The 23,239-nt window shown below is 44.6% G+C and overlaps 1 protein-coding gene across 1 annotated transcript in view; it reads right to left on the bottom strand.

Annotated features, from left to right (window-relative positions):
- The window catches only part of LOC144114916 (ribosome biogenesis protein BMS1 homolog), an 81,083-nt gene that overhangs the window by 53,022 nt on the left and 4,822 nt on the right, over positions 1-23,239 (bottom strand). Inside the window, 9 exon segments of the mRNA XM_077648940.1 lie at positions 1,007-1,108; positions 2,950-3,100; positions 3,187-3,337; positions 7,843-7,976; positions 13,134-13,333; positions 15,443-15,707; positions 16,248-16,436; positions 20,526-20,605; positions 22,064-22,254. Of these exon segments, the coding sequence (XP_077505066.1) occupies positions 1,007-1,108; positions 2,950-3,100; positions 3,187-3,337; positions 7,843-7,976; positions 13,134-13,333; positions 15,443-15,707; positions 16,248-16,436; positions 20,526-20,605; positions 22,064-22,254 (1,463 nt within the window).

The raw sequence follows: 23,239 nt of genomic DNA, 5'->3' as shown, positions 1-23,239 counted from the left end.
AATTTCAATTGTTTTATACCGCTGAATTATGAAAGAACTAAACTATGAACACACTATTTTTTAATGGCAGAGTCGAACACAAATTTTGTAATCAATAATGCCACCTAATTATATTTCATAATTGTGATGCTTCAACATAACTGAACACTTTTATATGATGATATACCTCAATAACAATATAAATAGCATAGCTCCAGAAGGCACGCCTTGCCTACAACTTCATTTCAATCAAAATAAAAAATATTGAGGAAAGTTGTCTAGGGAAACTAACAGATATACTGAAACTAATTATATTTTTGAAAACAGGAGCAGGAAATACATATACACACACCTAATTTCATTACGATATCTCAATAAATAGTTTGCATTTTTATTTGTGAAGTGACCAAGGCTGGTAATGAGTCTTACATGAAATACCCTACAGGTATTGCATACACACACCTTAAAATAAGTTTTCGTAGCCGTTTAACAAGAATCCACAATTCCAGTCATATACAAACTAACTATTACTGTTACAATGAGGCTAAGTTATGAATCTTACGATAGCTCAATAAATAGTTTGCATTTTTATTTGTGAAGTGACCACGGCTCATAATGAGTTTACATGAAATACCCTACAGTTATGGCATACATTCACCTTCAAAGAAGTTTTCATAACCTTTTAACAAGAATCCATAATTCCAGTCATATATCATATACAAACTAACTATTACTGTTAAAATAAGGCTAGGTTATGACTCTGCAGCTGCATTTAACATCTATTTTAATAACTACCTCAGAAAAATGACCTCAACAACTGCCACGCACACTGAACTGGTTCTTACATCTCGCATTGTGCAGCCTACAGATGTGGCAGAGAACAGCATAGCTGAGTCACCCAGCCTACTTCGGTGCCCTCACAAAATTTGCACATGCTGTGAAGGACACCACCAAAATACAATTTCAGGTCATGACAAGAGGTTTCAGTATGCACATGTGAGAGCAGCAAATTGAATTATGGCCTCACCATTTCCATAAATAAGGAATTGGAGATTCCGCTGCTTCTGTGATCTGGCATGAAAGGCCTGTGCTGCCTTCTCCTTCATGTTTTCCTTCCATCTGTACCTTCCTGCAAGAGAGTAGATAATTCTGAATACGCACCAGTACATTTGCTTATGTCTCCATACAATGTATTACATTTGCAGCTGTCTTAATGACAAGGCCCCATTTATATTTTTAAAAATCAACCAGATACAAACGGCGAGCACCACACAGCAAGCAGTGAGCGGCAGTGTGCGGCCCTCACTTCGCCAAAATTACGGTCACTAATTGTGCGGTACGAACCGTGAGTAGCGCGGCCGCACGGCCGTGAATAAATCCAGTCAGCCGTAAACAGATCTGCGTGCATGCATTTTCTATGCTGCTGCACATAAATTTTGTTCATTTGGATGATACAAAATTACGGATCATACGAATTTTTTTGCAACCCTGTGAGATTTTTATCATTGAGATTCTACTGTAGTTCTTTCTTCATAAACTGCAGTTTCGTTTTTTCCTGCGTAGTTTGCAATTTTTTCATGAAGTGCGAATTTTTGCAAAGCGTTTGAAGCAGAGGCTACGGCTAGGGCTCTCCAAGCATGGCGATGGTGCATACTCGCAAAAACCCCGCCGCCCACGTTTCTACTGCATCGGCAGCATATATTTTCGATGCATTGGGTAGCAGGGTCTCCGACGATATCCCATCGTCGCATTTTGGTTCAGACGCTCAACTACGGAAACAGAGCTCGGAACACTGGCCTGTTAGTTTCTCTTTAGGTTTCCCGTACGCTTTTGCAAGCGAAGCGCTGCTATAAAGCACATGGAAGTCTCTAAGATGATGCGGTGCTACCTGGCTTGTTCAGAAACCAGGTTCACTTTTTTTTTGTATAGACTGCAAATTCCCCACAAGGCGTGAATTTTTGCAATGCCCTTGAAGCGGAGGGAACGGCGTAGGCCGCTGCAAGCATGGTGTCTAGCGCGGGTACGGTGTGCACTCGAAAAAACCCCACTGCACGCGATTCTACTGCATCGGCAGCAGATATTTTCAATGCATAGAGTATCAGGGCCACATATAATGGGATTTGGGTTCGGAAGTTGAAAGGCGCAAACAGAGCCCGGAACATTGGCCTGTTAGTAGTATTTGTATAATACTTGTGTTTGTAAAATTTTTCTTGTTTCTTCCAGAAATGATATTAGTTACGATCTGTATTTTTAAAAAGCATGCTTATCAAGCTTTATTTTGAAAAACAACACTGTAAAAATCATATCAAGGACACAATAAAATCAGCCTATTCAAAGAGCATGAAGAAATAATTTCTAGCTCAAAAAGTATTGAGTTATAACTTTTTACATTTTAGTGCCAAGTTATAAAAAGAATTTGAATCAGTTTGTAATTCCTAGAATTTTTTAATAAATTATTTTGGACAGTTATTGTCACATAAATGCCAATTATTTATTCCTTCTTAATTTTTGTTGCATTTTTCTATTTCTTTTCACAATATTTAAAACAAGTATTTGTGCCCAAATAAATTTGATTAGAAAGTGCAGTACATTTCAATCATTGTTATGCATTTTGTATACTTTTACCTACCACACTTTTTCTATAAAAAATGTTTGCCTGAGACCTATGTAAAACAGTCCTTTTTCCCGTGGTAATGAAAGAGTTAAACAGCAAGGGTACAGTACAACATTAAAAAATCCATTTATCGACAGTAATGCACATTACATTTTCTGAAGTTCCCAGAGAAAGACCTTGTCATAAGAAACTTGCACTGTTAATAAAGTTTCAGCAATATCCATAATTACACTGCTAAAAATGGTCACAAAGCATCATATGGTATGGCAAATAAATACACGTGCAGCTATCTTTCACAATTTAAACAAGTGCTCACTCATTCTTCAGGAGGTTAGAAAAAAGTGAAAAATGCTTACTGTCATCATTATCATCATCACTGCTTGCGTCTTCCCAGTCATCGTTTTCAGTACCCGAGTCAGCTGCATTTCCATCATCGTCATCATCCGACCCAGACTCACCCGCAAAAGACACTTTTCTTCTTTTTTTGGGCAGAATTATATTTTGACCCTGCACAAAAAGAACAGCATTCACATTCCAAAACAATGTTCTAGAACACTTCAGAAGTTTCATATTGATGATGGACAACCACTTACCTCCTCTTCAGAGACTTCAGCACCACTTCCTTCATCCAACAAGCATTCGTCACTATCAGACCCATCTTCTGACCCACTTGAGCCACCCTTCCCTTTTGAGATATGTGCAAGTGCTGGTCTTCGAGGCCTTGATTCTGGCTCGTGCAGTGTACTGGTTTCGAAATGATAAAGCATAAATAACAATACAATGTTGTACATTAAACAAAGGCAATGATATATTCGTCTTTTTTTCAAGTACAACGGTGATCCAGCCATTTCAAGTTCTGGAGCAATTTTTGGAGCAAAAAATATTCACTTTGGAGGACCTTTGTAATGCATCAGAACAATAATTCCGGAGCAACCCGGGAGCAGCACAAACGGAATAAAGGAGTCACCCAGAATAGTTTGTTACTAACGAGATCAGGTTCAGCCATGCGTAGCTAAAAAAAAAACCGAACAAAGGTCCTCACAAAAAACAGTGACATTTTACTACTGCTGGCACTATCTTGCACAGAAGCTCAGCCAAGCATGCTAGACAAAGTCGAAAGAACACTATCACTTGAACCATTCTTTTTTTCATGTTTGCACTATCTCAACACTTGTTGGAATTTTTTACAAATTCATCAAGCTCGCAAAGTGAATCAGCAAGGCTTAAACTCTCGTGTTCCAACAAAGCTTGACCTCGCTGGACGTGCTCCAAGCTGTTGTTCTTCAACCCAGAAGATATTACCGTAAAAACCGGATATAGGTCAAACTTTTTTTCAAAAAACTATGGCGAAAAGTAGACCCCCGCCTTATCGTAAAATCTCGTTACTACGAACATCAGATTAACGAAATTTTCAGATTTATGAATTTTTTTTAAATCCCCGCCAAAATGCCTATACTTTCAATGTAAAAAACTTTCAGTACTATGAATTTCAAATTACCGAATATTTCAGAATAACGTATGTAATTTAATCTCGCATTCGTCGCAAGACGCTTCGTTATTACGAAGTTCCGTACCAAATCCCTGAAGCTGACGCCTGTCATCATCATCCGAAGCATCAGCTGTGCGCTGGGGAACTCGTTGCAACGGATACAGCCCCAGTGGTATCGCCATCACGCAAGTGTCACGTTGAATGAATATAGGCTAGGCGGCGCAAGCTGCCGCCCGATACAAAGGGTAAGGCCATTCATCCATCCAGCGTGTGGTCACATACTGCGCAGTAGTCTTAAGCCTATTCAGCGCAGTGTCACCACGTCGACAGCGAACGTTAGGATCTGCAAAGTTATCGGCGCTGTGATTGTGTTGTGCATTAGCTTTGCTGACAATGAGTTCTCCTGGCCCCCGCGTTAAAAAGAAGCGACGCCAGTTTTCGCTTAAAGAAAAAGCGGACATTCTGTCGCAGCTGCTGGAAAAAAGCAAGCGGACTTGTGCAGGGAGCTTAACATTACACCGTCAACATTGGCAACGATGCTCAAATATCCGGACAAGATCGTAAAACTACATCGAGAGTCGCAGCTGGCTCCCTCAAGAAAACGTCTGCGGCTGGGCAACTACCGTGGACAGCGACTTTCGAATTATGTGGATAGCGACAGCGCGGCGGCTACATCCATGGAGCTCACCACCGAAGACATCGTGAATCAAGTGCGTGAGCAAGAAGAATGTAGTAGCGACGAAGACGATGCCGACACTGGATCAGCACACGAAGAGGAAGAGATTGTTTCCGGCTCGGATGTCCTAGTCTTTCTAGAGAAGACCCGATCATTCCTCGGGCACTGCAAAGATGTCCCCGATGACGTGCACAGGAAGGTCGAGGATGTGGAGGCGTTCGTCCTGCAGCGCTTGTCGTCTACGCGCCAGAAGAAGATAACAGACTTCTTCAAGCAATAAATTGTAGTTAAACTGTGCCCAGCGTTATCGTTTATTATTTACTTACCAACACGTAAATCTGCTGCAAAGGTACGTAATTTTAGTTCTTGTGATGCATTACTGACATGAAAATAATAGTTTTTCAGTACTACAATATTTCAAAATAATGATTTAAATTCGGCGGTCCCGTGAAGTTCGTTGTAACAAGATTCTACTGTATACCGTAATATTATATACCGGTTATATTATATACCGGTCATTGGCAGAAAAACTACGGAAGTCTTGCAACAATGGGCGGCTGAAGTCAGCAGCCTCCATTACCATCGCCATCAGCAGCAGCGCAGCACCTCCATTTTGCGTTTCGTTGCTGCAAACCTATTTTGGTTAAAGGCTGCTTTTTTACATTTTGTTTCAAAATGAGTGGAACTCAATGGAAATTCACCGTCGCCTTTAAGAAAAACGCGACTGGGTACGCGGAAGCTCACGGCAACCTGGCGGCACAGCGCAAATTTGGAGTATATCTGAAAAGACCATTCGGTACTGGTGGAGGCAGAAGCTGCGTATTATAACTTGCAGCAAACAGAAGAAAACATCATTCCGTGCGCAGACCGCAGCATATCCAGAATTGGAAGGAAAGGTTCCGGAGTTCGTCCGGGAGCTGCGTGCAAGATCGCTGCCTGTGACTGCCGAATGCATCCACGTGAAAGCGGCAGAGATCACAGCAGGCACAGAGCGGCGAAAGAAGCAAGAGTATGCGCATGTGTACACATGCACATACCTTGTTTGTTTTCGCCGCTCCGCGCCATGATGATAAGGTGCTGACAAACACACAGGTCGATGAGGGTGCGATACTGTTAAAAAATTGGCCGGGTGTACATATGAGCAGCATTTAAATGAAAATAAATGCTGTCACCATTATGCAACCTGTTAAGCAGTGTGACATTCCGTGTGTGCTACGAGGATCCACGTTCGACGGCGCGGCGTAGACGGAGACCCGTGACAGCGGCATCATCAATTACCCAGCCATGCTCTTTGAGTGACGACCAGAAAAACCGGACCCGCCGCCGCCCCGGGGAAACAGGCTTTATCCTCCCCAATTTCCGGTTACATTCCAGGACAAGGGAGCTGTCAGCGGGCCAGAGCGCGCCGTACCACAGCCGACGCTATGCGCTACCGCGAAGACGACATTCTTTCCCTCCCCCCCCTTTGTCGTGGGCTATCGCCGGGAAGGCACCCACAGCTTCCCAGAAGCGCCGCGACGGACACCTGTCATGGCGGACAGGCAGTACTCGCCAAGAATGTGGAAAGACAGGCGCTGGTGAATTAGCTCCGAAGAGAGAGCCTGTGTATACTCTCACTTGAGAGAGAGTGGTGGCGTTTTTGTTGTTTATTTAGTTTGTATTGTTAACAGACTCTGGGTTCGAGGCTAAGCCCAACCCAAAGGGGTGGTCCCCATCTCGCATGTTATTTTGGATTGGAGAATTGATGCTTTGGGCGGGCCACTGGAAATGACCGCCCTTAGTCCTTTGTTAATCAAGTGCTTAAAAGCACATGTAAACGGATGCAGTCCAGTCTGAGCTGGGGCTCCATGCTTAGCATGTAATGTGATGCTACTTAGGCACTAACCTGCCCGGTCGATGAGTAAAGTAGTGCAAAGTTTGTTCTTTTGTAAATTCAGTTCTGTTTTTTCCAGTTTAACTCTCTGTATATGTATGTTGTAAAATTATGCTCTGCTGTCATCATCTACAAGCTCGCCTCCTGTTCATCTTCCAAGCCGAACGACACTAGAGGAAGGGTTTGTGAACCATCCTCGAAGAAACGGACGACTATTGAAAATTCTACTGCATACACGCTGAGGACGACATCGTTCGCCAAGAGAGCCTTCAGTGCCGAAGCCCGACGGCGTGCAGCTTCTGCCAGCAACCGCTCGAGCCCAACTCCGGAGCCACTCCATCGCCCCCATGAAGTCGTCGGCACGTAAGCTCGGACGCCCCAGCCTCTGATGTATAACCTTAACCATGTATAATTATTGAATATACCTGTTTGTTTAAACTGAGCCATACGGTGTCTCTTTGCCTCTCCGTCCCGTGTGGACCTGCGCATTATGGGGGTCATCACACCGCATTTGTTTCAAGGCAAGGGTGACTTTCGGTACTTTTTCCATTAAAAAAGATTTTTTTCATTTTCAGAATTGGCTAGTTGGGGGGTCGACCTATATTCCAGTCTGACCTATAGTCCAGTTTTTACGGTACTTCTTCAGCCCATTTCCGGGTTGACTGACATGATGCAACCTTTTGATGCGACCAACATGATGCACGAATATGGAGGAAGGAAAACTCAAAAGAGGGCCTCGCTATCCGAGCTGCACACCAAAAAGCGTGCCAGAAGTCGCATGCTTTCACAAGGACTACTGGGAGTCTTTGGCCAACAGCGCAGCCAATAGCAACACTAGGCACAGTAACATCGTTGGCTGCAGTGCTTGCTGCGTATGCGCAAGCACGCCAAGACGGCAGCAAAGTAGATGGGGAGGGGGAGTTGGGGGAGCTGGCTTCAAATGTTACTTAACCGCCTTTCCTGAGTTCTTTCCATCCTCCATGCCATGAGCACGAATGAACTGGATGCTAAATTCTACCACAAGCCAGCCAACCCTAGATTGCCAACTGTGGAAACGTTTTAATAGGTTGCCAACAGAAAGCCTGAATGGTTCCAAAAAGTCGTTTTCCCGTGACCGTGTCTTTTTGCCGCAGACTGGCACAGCAAAATGTAAATGTATCAGAATGGTGCAAATGGAGCAGCTGGAGCACCGCAGCAAGTAAGTTCCTCACTTTTCAACATCATCAGCAGAAAGGGTGTGCCCATTAGAAAACAGAGCAAACTTGCTGGTCTGTATCTTCGCATCCATTGTCTGCTGGGTCTTCATCATCGACTGCAGCATCTCATCGACTTGTTTTCCACCTTCCTGTCAGCGAAAAACAAAGCAAAAAGAGAATCAATTTCATTTATGCACCACATTAGCACTCATGGCAGCACTGCCTCTGATAGCTAAAGCCAGCATTCTATTTGTACAGAAAAAACCTAAAACTGAAACTTCAAGCAAGATCAAAATCTGTTGAGAATAAAGTGGAGTTGGAACTAAAAGAGCCTCTGTCAATGGTAGAGCCGATTTTCCTGCCAGATTGGTGCACTACGAATGTGTCGCAAGCTCACAATGTTGCCAGACATCTTTCGTCATGCTAATTTGAGTACCACGTACCATCATGTCACATGACTTTTTTTTTTAAAAATAACTATCCCAAGCTGGGGCAATTGGTCTACAGTATAATCCACTTATAAAGACACCAGATATAATGCTACACTGCTTATAATAACCAAATTCTTTAGCTTTATCAATTCACCCATTGCCCCAATACAAAAATAAACCGTATAAAATGATACAATCATCGTCGAAGTAACGGATACAACGATATGATTCTGGCTGCCCAGATGGTGGTTACCACCAAACTTTGTCTGAAAAATCGATAAAAATAAAATGCTTTGAACCGAACGACGCAATACCATATAAACGCGTGTAAGGGCCGCACTTTTTTTCCAGATTTCAGGGACAATTTTTGGGGTGAGGCCCATACATGCGACCTGCAAAAAAAAACTTAGAAATACACCAATCAGGAAATCAGCGGCATTTACTCTACGTTCTACGACACTCGCGGTGTATTCAGACTCCGAGCTGGTGCTGTGCTCTGGTGCAAGCTCATCCCAAAAGAAGTCGCGCAGCATTTCCGCTGTCAACGCGTCGCCGTTGTACCGCGCTTGCATCACTTAGGAGAGCAACTCTTCTTCCAGTTCGGGAAACTTGCACGGCTTGATTCGGAAAGCGCGCTTTTACAACTTGTGTTCCTCAATGCATCCTTTTGGTTGACCACCGTCAGACGCATGTCTCGGTCACGTCGAATTTCCTGCCTGCCGCACGCTTGCCATTTTCGACAGCAAACTCTCAGCCTTGTCTTGCCTTACCATGCTAAAACTGCAACGCTCGGCGTCAGCACACGAAAGCCCCATGCCTCTGACAGCCACGATGAAGCCAGTGATACTGATGAAATATACAAGTCCGAATCACGCGTCGGCTACTGTACACACCTAATTTCGTAACGATATCCCTAACGGGAGAGGCTACCCTTGAGCATCAACTTTTTTATTTCTTGAGATATCTGGATTAAATTTTCAGGGTAAGCTTGTAGCACAAACATTTGAAGAACTACCAAGTTTCCTGGAGCTCTGCCCACTGGTTCGCAAGTTACAGGAGTATATCACGGTGGTTTACACGGGTTCTTTGGGACATGCCTGGAGAATTTGCAAAATGTGCTGGCACTGTAAAATTCAGCATAGTCATTCCTGGATAGGTACCCCAGGGCAAGACAAGGCCCTTTTTCTAAATTTCCTTTCTGAAAAATTTTAGCACAGCCTTGAATTTAGTGTTCCTGCATTAACCAAATTTCAATTGTTTATTACAAATTCCAGAGAGAATATTTTAAAAAAACACGCTTGTCTTGCCCTCAGAAATTTATTCAGGTATGGTATAAAAGAAACCCCATGAAATTCTGAGAAGTGGTTCCCAAGATATGGCTTTCCCTAGTAGCCACACCAGGCAAAAAATTGATTCTTAGAAAACTGCCTTAAAAGATTGAGAGAACACACATTTCTTTTCTTGAGATATCTTGATGAAATTTTCAGCGTAGGCTCACAGCATGAACATCTGAAGAATTACCAAGTTTCATAGAGTTGTGCCCACTGGTTCTCGAGTAACAGGAGTATATCAAGGTGGTTTACATGGTTTCTTTGGGACAGGCCAGGAGAATTTGCAGAATGTGTTGGCACTGTGAAATTAATTATGATAATTCCTGGATAGGCACCTCAGGCAACTAGGCCCTTCTAAATTTCTTTGGTAAAGATTTTTAGCACAGTGCTGAATTTAATTACTATTTAGGCATGAACTAATTGAACCCAATTTTATTTATAAACAATTCCAAACACAATATCTTCAATAAATGGGCTTTTCTTGCCCTCAAAAATTTATTCATGTAGAGGATAAAAAGAAAACCACATGAAAATCCGATGAGCAGTTTCTGAGATATGCTGGGATGAGCAGCCATAGAAGAAAAAAAAAATGCAAGAAAATGGCCCTCGAAAGTTGAGACATTTCCAGGTCTAAAACGATCCTGCTAAATAGTTGAAGCTGTCTCTGTGCTCTTTCTTTTTTTGCCACCTCTGAGTTTTCACTTCATTCTGTTTCTCAGCCTTGCCCATGCGCAGGGCATCTTTCTCAATCCGGTTGCTGGATGGCTAGGTGGCAAGGTGTGAGCCCCACTGACACAGAGACTTTTATGGCCCTGCAGCATCCAGCGTTATACCTTAGCACTGCTTCATGCAGTGCTGTCTCCACAGCAATTAAAGATGCGTGTCGTTCCTTGGGCGTCAGGGATCACAGGACTGAGTGGAAAGTCTCTGATGCGTTTTGGGTCTTCGCCCCCAGGCAGCATCGGAGCAGAGAATCCTGCGAGAGGCGCTCATATATAGGCAGCATGGCCTCAGCAACGTAGCCTGGAAGATTGTACGCATGTTTCAGCTGGGCTGCTCCTTTTGCCGCAGCAGCCTTATGCCAGCACCATGAGCCGGCACACTCAGGACAAAGTTCATGATGAGGCGCTGCTTCAGTTGAAGTGACGTGGTGGTATGATGCCATCACTGTTGTTCCTGAGAATTGTTCCTGAGGGCCCAGCCATAGTAGCCTGTTAATTTGTCAATGAGGGCCTTTGTAAGCCTGCCCTTGCCTCCTAATGGCTTCTCACTTTTCTGGACAAGACTGCGCAGTGCAGTCCCCATCCTTTTTTGGACGTGGTTCAGGCACTCCTCTTTTACGATGGGAACCAGGCCATAAACGTTCTCTTGTACAAGGGCAGAGAAAGTGGCACTGTCACAGTCGGACACAAGTGTTACATAACGGAGGTTGTGTTTTCTGACAGAACGTGCAAAGAGAATCAGGGCTGCCTCCACCTCCATACTCCCGGATTTTGCATCAGTGTTTTTTTGGCACACATGGCTCTCATGCCAGCTTAAGTAATCCGAGTCCTCAGGTTTCGGTCCAATCTGACAACCAAGGCACTGGTTTGATAAGACTACAGCATCCAAGATGAGGCCCGTGTGATATTCAATGATCGCCCCAACTCCAATGTGGGACGTGCGACCAAGCTTGTGCCAGGTCCCATCATACATGGCAGTAATGTCCCTGGAAAAGCCTGGGTCCATCTGCTTGTAGGCTTCTTTTACCGCAGTTGCAGATTCGGCGTAGAACTTTTCCATGCACATAGCCTCTGGGTCCCTGAAGGTCTTCTTCAAGTGCTTTTGAAATGTCCGATGGTGAAGACCTCTGTGCGACACGTTCATTGCTGCCCAGAAGTCATTGAGAGTTGTCTGGCCCTTCCCTATTTGTTTCATCGCCATAATTGCTCGAAAATTGACTTCAAAAGCCTGTCCTTCGTTCTGGCGTGCACAATTCCACGCACTCCCAACAATCCCACGTGGGCACATCCACTCAAGTTTTGTTGCCAGTCCAAGTTTGGTGCCTTCTTGAATTTTCAGCCCACTTGCAAGGCAATGCTGGCACGAAGTGCTGGAGAGCAGGTCGTCCAGCACATCCATTTGCACAAGGCAAAATTTCCCGCCTTCAGTTGTAGCACTGGCGGGTCCAGGATTGGGCGTCATGGCTTGAAACTTGCTGTGTGTGGCTGGCGTGGCACCAAGTTCATCCTGAACGGCAGCACGTTGTGCCTCTGCCCCCTCTATCTCCTCGTGTGTCAAGAAATGTGTTGTCAAGCGAAGGGTGGACGAAGCATTCTTGCCCTTAGGAGGAGATGCGGGACCGGAGCTGAAGGCCGCGGTCGCTGATGTTGATGGGCTCGGGTCACCAGGCGCACTTGAAACCACGCATTCTTGTGCCGATGAAGGAGAAGGTATACGTTGCTAGAAGCGGTGACGCATTCGTCTTGTACCGTTGTAGCAGGTCCTAGGACACTGGAAGCATTGGTGCAGTTGTTGGCAGCATGCTTCGCCATGCGGATGGACCTCATGGAATGCTTCCGTGCACCGAACGCGTGTCACGTCTTAAATTTCGTTGAAGGCATTGTGACTGACCACGCAACGATGAACAGGCTGCACGAAACCGATCAACGGGCACGGCGACAGACTGTAAAGACGGCGATAGCAAAAATGGTGAAAGGCGAACACACCGCACAAAGGAGAGCGAGAAGCCGCAGCAGACGACGCGCAGGGGGCAGCCGGCGAAGACCATTGCATCAGTGCGCGCAGCAGGCAATAGCAGCATAAAGGAGAGCAAGAAGCCGCAGCAGACGACGCGCAGGGGGCAGCCGGCGGAGACCACTGATATTAAGTGTGTGAATGCGTGTTCGTGCACCTATTAAGTGTGTGAATGCGTGTTTGTGCACGTGTTTCGTGCTTTATGGCTATTGTGTATATTTTTTTAGTTGGGTGTGTTGTCAAGGGCAGGTGTTCTCTGGCATGCATGCGAGCCGCAACAAGGATCGTCGAGAGCACCTGTACATTTTGTTTATTTACAACATCACTTTAGGTACTCTGTGATTTTTTTTTTTCTAGAAAAGGGGGCGATTGGGTCACAATTGGAGCATAAAGTAACTAGTAACGTGACACCTCACGTTACTGCAAAATTGTAATGAAAGTATGTTACCTGCTACAGTTTCGAAATGGTAACGAGTGTTACTAAGTTACTGAAAAAAGTAACGTGTGACTGCCAACACTGGTGTGTGGCTGGGGTTTAGCATCATCCACACCAAAAGGTGTTTGCTCTATCACAGCATGATCCAACGATTTTGCAATAGGCGACGGCAGCAGCATGGTCAGGTACGTGCTTTTCACTTAAGGTTAAAAAAAGTAAATTCTTATTGACAAAAGTGTGTGTGTGTGTGGGGGGGGGGGGTTCATTACACAAGTAAGTATGGTACCCTTGTATGACAATACTTTGCACCATTGCAAGACCATCAAACAGACAAATTATTTTCAGGAAAATACACTCCTGAGAGTAACTTACTCCTCGTCCTTCTTTGTGAGAGTGGCTTCCACGCAAGTCAATGTAGACAGCATCTTTGTCGAAAACGACACCTCCAACACCAGCCATCGGAGCATACAGCAGCCGCTCTTTTTCACTGAGAGAGCGCCGCTTCTCTTTATCGGGGAGTGGGCACGGATCAGGAAGCAGGCCAATCTCATGGATGGTGAAGTCTCCACAACCTGTAGCAAAGCAGCAGAGATCCAGTTATTTCCTGAATGGATCGCATACCACAATACTTCAGCTGAGTGTTGGCAGGCACAGCTATGGAAGAATGAGAATTATAGTTCATAAGCATAGAATTTTTGATCTCAACAACACACACGCATTTCAGGCAGATAAAATGTGCATTTGAAGATGTCGTAACAAGTCAATAGAACAATATGATCCAGGCAACTATGATTATGACAAAATGGTATGATGGGAATAGGCCAAGCTATACAAAAGCAGTGTTGAACAGCTTTGAAGCCAAACACTAGTACACTATGGCAAAAAAATGACCAAACTGACCAACTGCTTTTTCTTTCCTTTCAAAGTTCATCAACCCTTTAAGGTGCCATTTTTTTCTTTCCATCCAAAACGAGTATTTTTCCACTTAAATATTAAATTTAGGCTCAAGCAAGATAATTTTTAGTTTTTCTTCATGGGGTCGATATAGCACACGGATGTGCAAAATGTTGCGCAAATTGCCATAATTGATTTTACTGCTTCTTAAAATATAAATACCAAGAATTATCATATAAATTAAATAGATGTGCATTACACTTGAAACAGACAAAAATTTGATGTTATTACTGGCGACAAAATCTGTCTGCACAAAATTGGCGGACGACATGCTACCTCGCTCACTGTTTTGCTGCTCACATCCTACATCGGCCGCGTGCCCAGCATGCTGCCACCCCCTTGGCTCAGAGGCTACGGCTCCCATAGGCTGCCCGCCGCTGCGCCACGCTCCTCCTTTCCTCTTTCCCCAGCGCTGCTAGGAATCCCTCCCTGACCCGCTTCTACTTTTCTATCTCTTTTTTTTATCCTTTTCCTGGGTGCAGGGCAGTTGGGGTGTCTCTATAGGAGACAGTTATAGTGCTGCGCCATCCCCCCCCCCTTCATCCCTCATCAACAACTGAAGCCCCCCCCCCCCCGCGCGTGCCAGAACGATCTCGGCAGCCAAAACAAGCCTCTTCTTCGAGTGCAGCCGTGGTGCCACTGTGGTGCAAGAAACCACAGCACCAGCCGTCAATGAGGTGCAAAAAAAGTTGTGCACGTGCAGACTGCTTTCAGCAGACGATGCTAACATGCTCGTAAATAATGACAGTGAACTGAGGGAGGCTTTTCCTGCCGTCGACGGGTTCAGCATATTTTGCGAGAAAAAAACAAAACATTTTTGTTGAAAAATCGCACTTTTGATTTTGGCTTGTTTTATTATGTGCAAGGATCATAGTGGTGAGCGTGCCACTGGCCGCACCATCTGGGGTAGTACGGGTGGGCCTGGCACGAGCCTCTGCGCAGCCTTGGCAGGCTGCCTAGCCAGCCTCTAGCTCTTGCTATCTCACCCAAAATCAGCGCCAAATGTGGCTCACTGCTTGTCAGCACGCGGCGTTAATCGCATTTACTGATCCTCAAAGCTTAGTAAAAGCGCTGAAAAGATCACTCAGTGCCGTTGGCATACCCGTCAGCTGTGAAGCCCGCAATGGGCTTCACATCTCACAACCTCGCCTCCCACTCAAACGACTCAGACAATGCGCATACGGATGAAAAGGCACACATTCGCACTTATGGCGGAAAACACGAGGAGTGGAGTGGGCTCGATTTTATTCTATTAGTTGGTGATTCAAAGACAGTTCTCTTTTGTAGACGTAGAGAAAAGGGGGGGGGGGTTTGGCCTGCCGCGAGGATGAGTTTCTTTCTTCGTTTCCATACATACGTCCCACAAGGTCGCAGCTGTTCTCAGGGCACTCACAAGAGAATAACATGCAATGACATAAGATGGGTGCTTCATCCCTGTCACATGTGAGGTGCTTGGCGCAATATACCGCATTTACTCGCGTATAGCCCAGCCATGCGTATAACCTGCATCGCTAACTTTGAACTCCACGAAAAAAAAAAAAAATTTAAATGAGCGCTAGAAAGATACAACTGCACACTCCATGATCATTTCGTTTTCAGAACATTTATTCAAACGACCACCACCATGTCACTGGTTATTCGATTCTTAATATTCTGTGCATGCGAACGGTATAGAAGTCTTGCACATTCCAGGGCAGCAAGCTGCCCCTACTGGGTATGGCACTTACCTGGTATATGAATGTTGTTATTGTTCTTGAAGCTGGCTCCTCGTGCATATCCATACAGGCAAACATTCCGATCACACTTGGGAGTTGTGCGTAAAAGTTCTGGATCAGTGACATCTTCGATGCGGTCCACTAGCAAGTATGGATGGGATGTTCGCCACTGTAGAGGCCTAAACTTCATGACAGAGATGAACCTTCCAAGGTTGTGGATCTCATTCTTCATGTATTCGCCTCTGATGAGCCCCGATAGGTAGAACAGTTTTGCTCCCTGCATAAGTTAGAAGGAAAAGTTACCTAGTCAAACTCGCGTAAAAGCTGGAGTTTGACAAGGTTCTGCATGGTTTTGATTAGGTGAATCTACCATTAGCTGCACAATTACATGGTAGCAGGTTCATGCTAGCTTTGACCACCTGAAGTACAGCATTATTTACAATAGAAATAAAAAAAGGCACAAAACATTTTCTTTTTGCACCTATATAAAATGTAGCAACTGCCATAGGTATTTCTTTGCATATAAATACACTAAATCACTGAAGAGATTCAACCGTGATATATTTCTCGAGATGTATATCATGGTTGATAGTGATACAGTGACAAAAAGAAAAAAAGGGAAAGCTGTTTTTCACTCTTAGCAGCAGAACTAGCTCCCACTAGTAGAAGCTAGTTCTGCAGCCAAGTGGAAGTAGGCTTAACTGTAAAAATAATTTTTACAGCTAGCAAGATGGCAGATAACACTGCAGCTGCCAAGAAGCAGTTTTCTCTCGTGGCAACACAGATAAAGAGCAAGTTAAGTAAAAAAATAACACACCTGATATATCTCTGTCCAAAAGCGATGCTTCATTTGCTTCTTGGTGTGGCGTAGCGTTTTGACATTCTTAATCACATCTAAGTGTGAAAGCACACCCATGATTCTAGGGAAACCATGCACTTGGCAAATATTCAGAAATTCAAAGGTCTCCATTTCAAATCCATAGCTGGCATCCACCATCAGCAGCACCTGGAACATATTTCCGTATGGCATACACCACATGGCTGCTGTTACTTCCCTTTATGACAAAACTCAAAGGACAAGCAAAAGAATTACATGTAAAGTCAGCAAAAAATTAAGTAGTAGACTTATCGCAATAACACTCTGAAAATGAAGTCAGTGAGTGTTCAACGCCTCAAAAAGCTTGCCATAAATACTACAGTGAAACCTCGTTATAGCGAACTGATAAAAAATCGTAAAATAGTTAGATATATATATATAGCCAAAATTCGAAACAAACTTGCGCCAAAAAATCACACTGGAGAAGCTAAATTTAGTCAGCAAAAGAACAACAACTGGGAGAAAGGCTTCTTCCACAGTTTTTACAGTTCCGAAGCTGCTCGCAGCGAATGCGGAGGCCACAAAAAACTGAGCGACAAAAGCGTTGGGTTCACTTCGCCGCATAGCACCGCAGCACGCAGCAGTAGCAGGTCAAACATCAGCTAGGGCGATTTCTTCACATTACAGCAGTGTCGCATAAAAAATCAAAAGACAGGACAAAAGCTCTCGCTATTTTCACCACCTCCGCCGTGACAGCCGACGTGAACAGAGGATGGAAGCTGGAAACTTGCAAAAACCGACCGCGTCGCTGGGTATGAGAGGCACAAACGGGTGCCAACCGCCTGGCTACCAGCTGTTCTAGCCGCTATATTTTCTGTGGCGCTGTTGGCAAACGAGAAATAAAGCATGAACTGAGGTGCAAATGCTTGCTGCTCCACCACCAGTCACCCGTGTAACGAGGCAAAGCCTGCTGCCTGCCATCCGAGCAGGCATAGCTTGGCACTCAGCAGTTCGCTATACAGTAATCCCTCGTTATAACGAAATCGGTTTACTCGAAATATCGCTTTATTTGAATTTTCTTCCGGTCCCGACCCAAATGCATGCATTTTAAGCCGCATTGTTCGAAGCGCGAGAAGAGCTTGACCTGCTTATTGTGAAGTGGCGAGCGGAGGCATCGCCGCCGCCGCGCGCCGCCGACCCTTTTACGCATGCAATGTCAAATTAATACCACCGACGAATTAGTCTCATGCAGGCACAGAACAGGCCACAAAAGTACCAAACCTATGATCGATGGCCTGCCTAGTAAACGGTGCCAAGCGAGTGCTGAGTGCCCCCAGCTGTTTACAGCGGAGCGAACTGTAGATGTTAAATTCCATGGTGCAGTGTGCCCGATCCGTTAATGCCGGTCGCATTCGCATCGCTGGTAACTCCCCGTGAACGAATCTACACGGAAATAAAGTTTTCCTGACACTTTGTGGTGCTAGAAAGCCGCAATCTCTTGAATGCCGAAAATTGGCCAAAAGACCGCGGGCAGACTTGCTCCGTAACATTTCATGCGGTGCGCTCAATGAGCAAGGTTTTACTGCTTTGAAGAGCACTTCTGGCTCTAAAACATGCCAAAAAGAACAAAAGAAGTGTCCCTCCGATTATGGGCCCATTCAATTGCAAATCGCAGAGGTTGTGCGACTGTTTTGGTCGAAAAGCGACAGCTGCAGGCCAGTCACTCGCTGCTCGATTTTCCATAATTCCGACCATGAGTCGCAAACCGCTGAACCTATCAGCAAGTGAACTGAGCTTTCGGCAACGATGCTGACCGCGGACGTGCCGGGCAACGAACTCAGCTGCTCCCTGGCTGCCGTAGTCGTCACTAAGCCTAACCATTTCATGTCGGTCAAAAGAGACGAAACTCTGGAAAACGTGCGAACAACTTTATTCCTGAGAGTTTTCGCTTCAAACGAGAAGAAGACTCGCAGGTCACGCGTGCAAGTGTGAACAACGATCTTGTCAAGCTGCTGCCTGGTCGCATGTTCTTTGCCATGTTCGACGTGAGGAGCTACGTTAACAAATCAGGAAGACGACTTTGGGGAAGCCGGCCTAAAAATTTGCTCGCCGCAATCGGCCTGCATCGCAATAAAACACTACCCCCTAGTTTCGTTGCACTTTTGACAGTGCAAATCGACAGATAACTTGCTGAAAACAGTCGGGCTGTCAACACGGCGAGTCAACACAACCATGGTTTTTCCCTGGCGATTATCCCGAGTCGGTCATGTTCGGTTCGCGCCATCCGACTAGACAAACGGTCTAATGCGTGGTAGGGTCATTGAATTTTGTTCCTAGACATTTGTCAACGACGCGGACGCGACGCTGCGAGAACACCGACACTCGAACTGTAGAATTAGCCGTTGATAATGGTGCGCCGAAAAACCCACGCTTGCTAACTTCACGGCTTCACACCTCGGGAAAAAATTGCCCAGTAATCATGCAAAACCCCTACTGCAAAACCATTCAGTTTTCACAATCGCTGCATGCTCATAATGAGTGGCTAATAAGTTTTTTGAGCACTACCTCAGACTCGAGCCGTGGCATTTGCGGCGCTTTCCAACGCGATACTCTTGACCCCCCCCCCCAATAAAGCGGCCACTGCCTTCACGATTCGAAATACCCCAAAGGTCCAAAGGTTGAATGAATGCATGGGCGGCAACCACCCACGGCCTCGTGCAATGCTTGGTCAGATTAGAGCAGGGGTTGCACATGCCCGCTAAGAACTTGTAACAGCCAAAGCTCATTGCCTTTTTTTGCACCTGAATAAAGTTTTGCTTCACTAAATACACTGCATTTTGACTTCCTCGCAGTTGCGGCGCAATTAAAGCTCGACTGCTTTAGCTTTTCGGGTGGTCGCTTATATCGAATTACTGCTTATAACGAATTTTTCGCCGTCCCGCTGACTTCGTTATAACGAGGGATTACTGTACGTATAAAGTAAGAAATGCCTGTGTTTGTTAAAAATATTTACGAACAGTTCGACACAGCCAATAATTCGTAACATTCGTGTTCGTTGTAACGAGGTTTGACTGCAGTCATTCGCAATCTGCACGCAGAAGAAACTGCCAACAAGTTGTAAAATACTGTAATCAGCTTCAATGCACAACAGCCACAAAGAAAGTATATAGTCCAAACTTGAGCATGGCATTGCCATCCCCAAGAATGCTGCAAAGCATAGCTCCACCTTTACATTTTATTTAAAGGGACCCTGAACCACATCTTGAGCATGGCAAGTACCATATATACTCGCATAATGAACCCACCCCCCACTCTTGTCGGCCAGAATTTACTTTTCTTTCAACTTTTAGCTTCTTGTAGTGGGTTCCTCAGTTTCTGCGCCCTCCTAAGCCGTCTGAAGCCCAGTGCAGACCTCTGGAGCGTGCCAAGATGCTGCCTGCGGCCCATAACATCACCATTTGTTTCTTTGAAGAGCTCCTGCCAGAGAAGCGAGGATAACATCACTACGTGTTTATCATTTGAGGAGTGCCGCGATTGGCGCTGGGGGATTGGCCAGCACCGTCGGCTGCCGCAAAATTGTGGATCAACGATGCTAAACACCAGGCACGAACAACTCTGACCGCTTGCGTTTGTTGATGTTGACTACAGAAGAACAGACGGAGGTATGATATATAATTTCGACCCTTCTTGAAACTTTTTTTTCCCGTGTAATGAACCCCCCCCTCCAACTGATGCCAACATTTTTGGAAAAAAAGTGGGTTCATTACGAGAGTATATACCGTAAATATATTCAATAGGAAGAGCATATCAGTCAACTTAGAATTCCCTACACAACACGCTGCATTCAAAAACAGCATATAAATTAAACTGCATTTCTGTGACAAGTTTTTTGCCACATGGCCAACAAGAAGTCACAAGCAAGGGTAGTCACCAACATTACGAGCCAGCACATGCGTTCTTGCACAAGTTTACCATTAGTCAATAATTAAAATAGCAGCATGAAATATGCTTTATTGTGCATCGCAAGATGAAATTGGCAATGAAATTTGTAGAAATGAGCAACAACGATCCTGCACTCATACCAGACAATAACATTATAACGTTATCCACTTAAGTTTTCTCAATGTTTCAGGGCTGCACAATTTTCTTATTTTGCATTTTGATTTACAAGATGCAGGCTAACTTTGCCTTCAAAACTGAAAAATGATATGCAAAGTGACTTGCTTTGTTGAAAATTACTGCAATTTAACCTCTAGTAACTACATATTTCTTACTTACCAAATCGGCCACTTTTGCCACATCTATCATGCAGTTAACGTCATTGTTGCATTCAATAAGAGTCAGCCTGCGTTTCTTGCCTGAAAATTAAAGAAAGAAAAGTATGTAATACAGTAACAACTACACACACACACAAAAAAAAAAGGCTTCCAGCGTCTAGTTCTGATTGCCCACATTAGTACTTCATGCTGTCAGCTATGAAACTGTTCACGAAATTATGACCCCATTCCATATTCATTCCTACTCTGGCAAAAAAGGATGTGTAAATATTCTAAATTGAACAGCGAATTTAATATCGCTCTATATACGATTCGATGAACAAACCAAATACGGTAGCCGACCAATTTTTTTTCGGACTCCAATAATTCGTACTTTGCTGAGGAACCGTTGAGCAGCTCACAGGAACATGTACAGATTTACAACCAATATTTTGGACACTGAAGTTCAATTTTTTTGACTAAAATGGGTGCCCGGCAATACTGTGAAGCATGACTTCGGCAACCGTGTGGAGTTCCTTTCTTGACTTAAAGGGGCCATGACAGCCTATTTTCACGCAGTTCACGCATGCCCTGCTTATTGCCTTGAATTCCCAACAGGTTAAATTACAATTCCCCAAATTTTCAGTTGATTCTGTTTGGTAAATATATTTAAAACGAATTTTTTTCGTTTCTTCTGCGAACTGCTTGCTCGTCTGGCAACCTCTGATCGCTGACGTCATGAGGGCATACACGCCCTGCATCGTCTGCTGCGAGCTTTTGAGGTGCTTGCATGCCCACCGTAGACAGCGGTCGCTCGAGAAGTTTTTTCTTTTAGCTTAGCGAAATAATATGCATTTTTCGTGTTCTCTTTTTGGAAGCCTTCAACATGGTATGCGAGCTGAGTGATCCTTGGGAAAGCGGACTTTCTCGTGGCACCCGTTTTCTAATTGCTGAGGAAACAGAAATTGATGGACCCCTGCTTTGTTATGTATGCTTAGAAGCATGCTGTTTGTATGTTATGAGTGTGGTCTCCTTTGAGCAGTGTGGTCTCTTTTGAGCATGCAACATGCCTCCAATCATGAAAGCTAACTTTTGGCAATTATAACAACTGATCAAAGTTGTGCTAGGCACAAATGTAACTAACCACCTCCAGCTTGCTACCCTGTTAAAATGTAACACTTGGCTGCTTGACAATAAATCATGCCATGCCATTCTGCATGCGTGCATGCATATGTACACACATGCACACAAAATGAAGGGGACAGAGCAAGTAGCCACGTTGCAAAAGCTGAAATCTCCCCTCCCCCTCCCAGCAAATATGTCCTTCATTTTGCTATTCATTTTTTTTTTTGCTGCCCAATTTTTGGCAATGTACATCCCTGCAGCGCCATGTCATGAGAGTTGCAATCAGCGACAGCTCAAAACTTGCAGTTCTATAGGTTTTTTTTTTTTTTGTGAACTTCCACATTGGTGCCTTCAGAGGCATTCGTTGTAAACTAGAAGTAGACTGTTTCAACATTGCAATAAATAATTGACTCAGTGAAGTATTTTTTTTCTTACCAGACACAATTGTGATTGGTCCCGTTATAGTGCTGACAAACTGCCTTGTAAAATTTTTGATGAGGCACTGAACAAGAGTAGTTTTGCCCACTTTGGGAGGTCCAACAACAGCCACAATGTATGGTGGTGGCTCAAGTGGAGTGCGATCCACAAGGGGGACATGATGCCGCTTTTCTTGGAGGTCCTTTGCCCTTCAAAAGAAAATGAGAACCTGGTTAACATGACAACACAAAAAGCTGCAGAAGGCAACTCAAAAGCAACAAGGCAATCCAAAAACAAATGTCAAATGCTTAGAATACTTGTATATCACGCACACGTACACAGGTACCCAAGACATTTCACATATATCATGAAACATCTTCCATCAAGCTCAATAGGCACCAGGAAAGCTGATTAATTGATTTTCAAATATTAAAGAGACACTCAAGGCTATGAAGCATGCCACAGTGACCTGGGGTGGGGGGCCAAATTAATTTTGACCAAGTGGGTTTAGCATGCACTAATATTCCAATACATGACCACTCAAGCAGTGTCTGCCTGCATTAAAATCCAGCTACCATAGCCAGCTCACAAGCCAAGCACAATGAGACTCTGCCAGGGGCGAATTGGATTTTGGATTTTTATGGCACAAGGGCATCTATGGCCAAAGAGTGCCATGGCACAAGGTATTTTCGACTTCTCAAGGTGGGGTCAAAGACCCATTTCCCAAGCATTTCACCCTAAATAAGCCGAGCACCAGACCAAGGGAAAACTTGTGCCCACTGTATCAGTGGTGGGTACCCGGCGGTACTGGGGATCGAACCCCGCACCTCCCGCATGAGAGGCAGATGCTCAACCACTTGGCCACCACTGTGGTCGCCAGGGGCGAATTCATGTGCAACTCTAAGCGAAGGCGAATGGGGAGAATCTATTACTTTTTATCGTCTAAAAAGGGAAAGGGAGGAGGGCAATACCGTTTTCCTACAGAAAATTGCTAGCTTTGGGAAACGGGGGGAAATCCAACTTGCAGCTTTTTTTTTTTTTCATTTTAGAAGGTAAAGGGCAATGCAATTTTCCTGCAGAAAATTGTTAGCTTAGGGGAAAGGTGGGGAGTGCCACCACCTTAAAATTTACCCCTAGCGAGTGTAACAGAACATCAAGTAAGTTTATGAGAACATTATCCTCTTATTCCTCTGC

This window comes from Amblyomma americanum, chromosome 1 (genome assembly GCF_052857255.1).
Source record: "Amblyomma americanum isolate KBUSLIRL-KWMA chromosome 1, ASM5285725v1, whole genome shotgun sequence".
Lineage (NCBI taxonomy): Eukaryota > Metazoa > Arthropoda > Arachnida > Ixodida > Ixodidae > Amblyomma > Amblyomma americanum.
The sequence above is the reverse complement of the archived record's forward strand: the minus strand, read 5'-3'. Positions and strand labels throughout refer to the sequence as shown.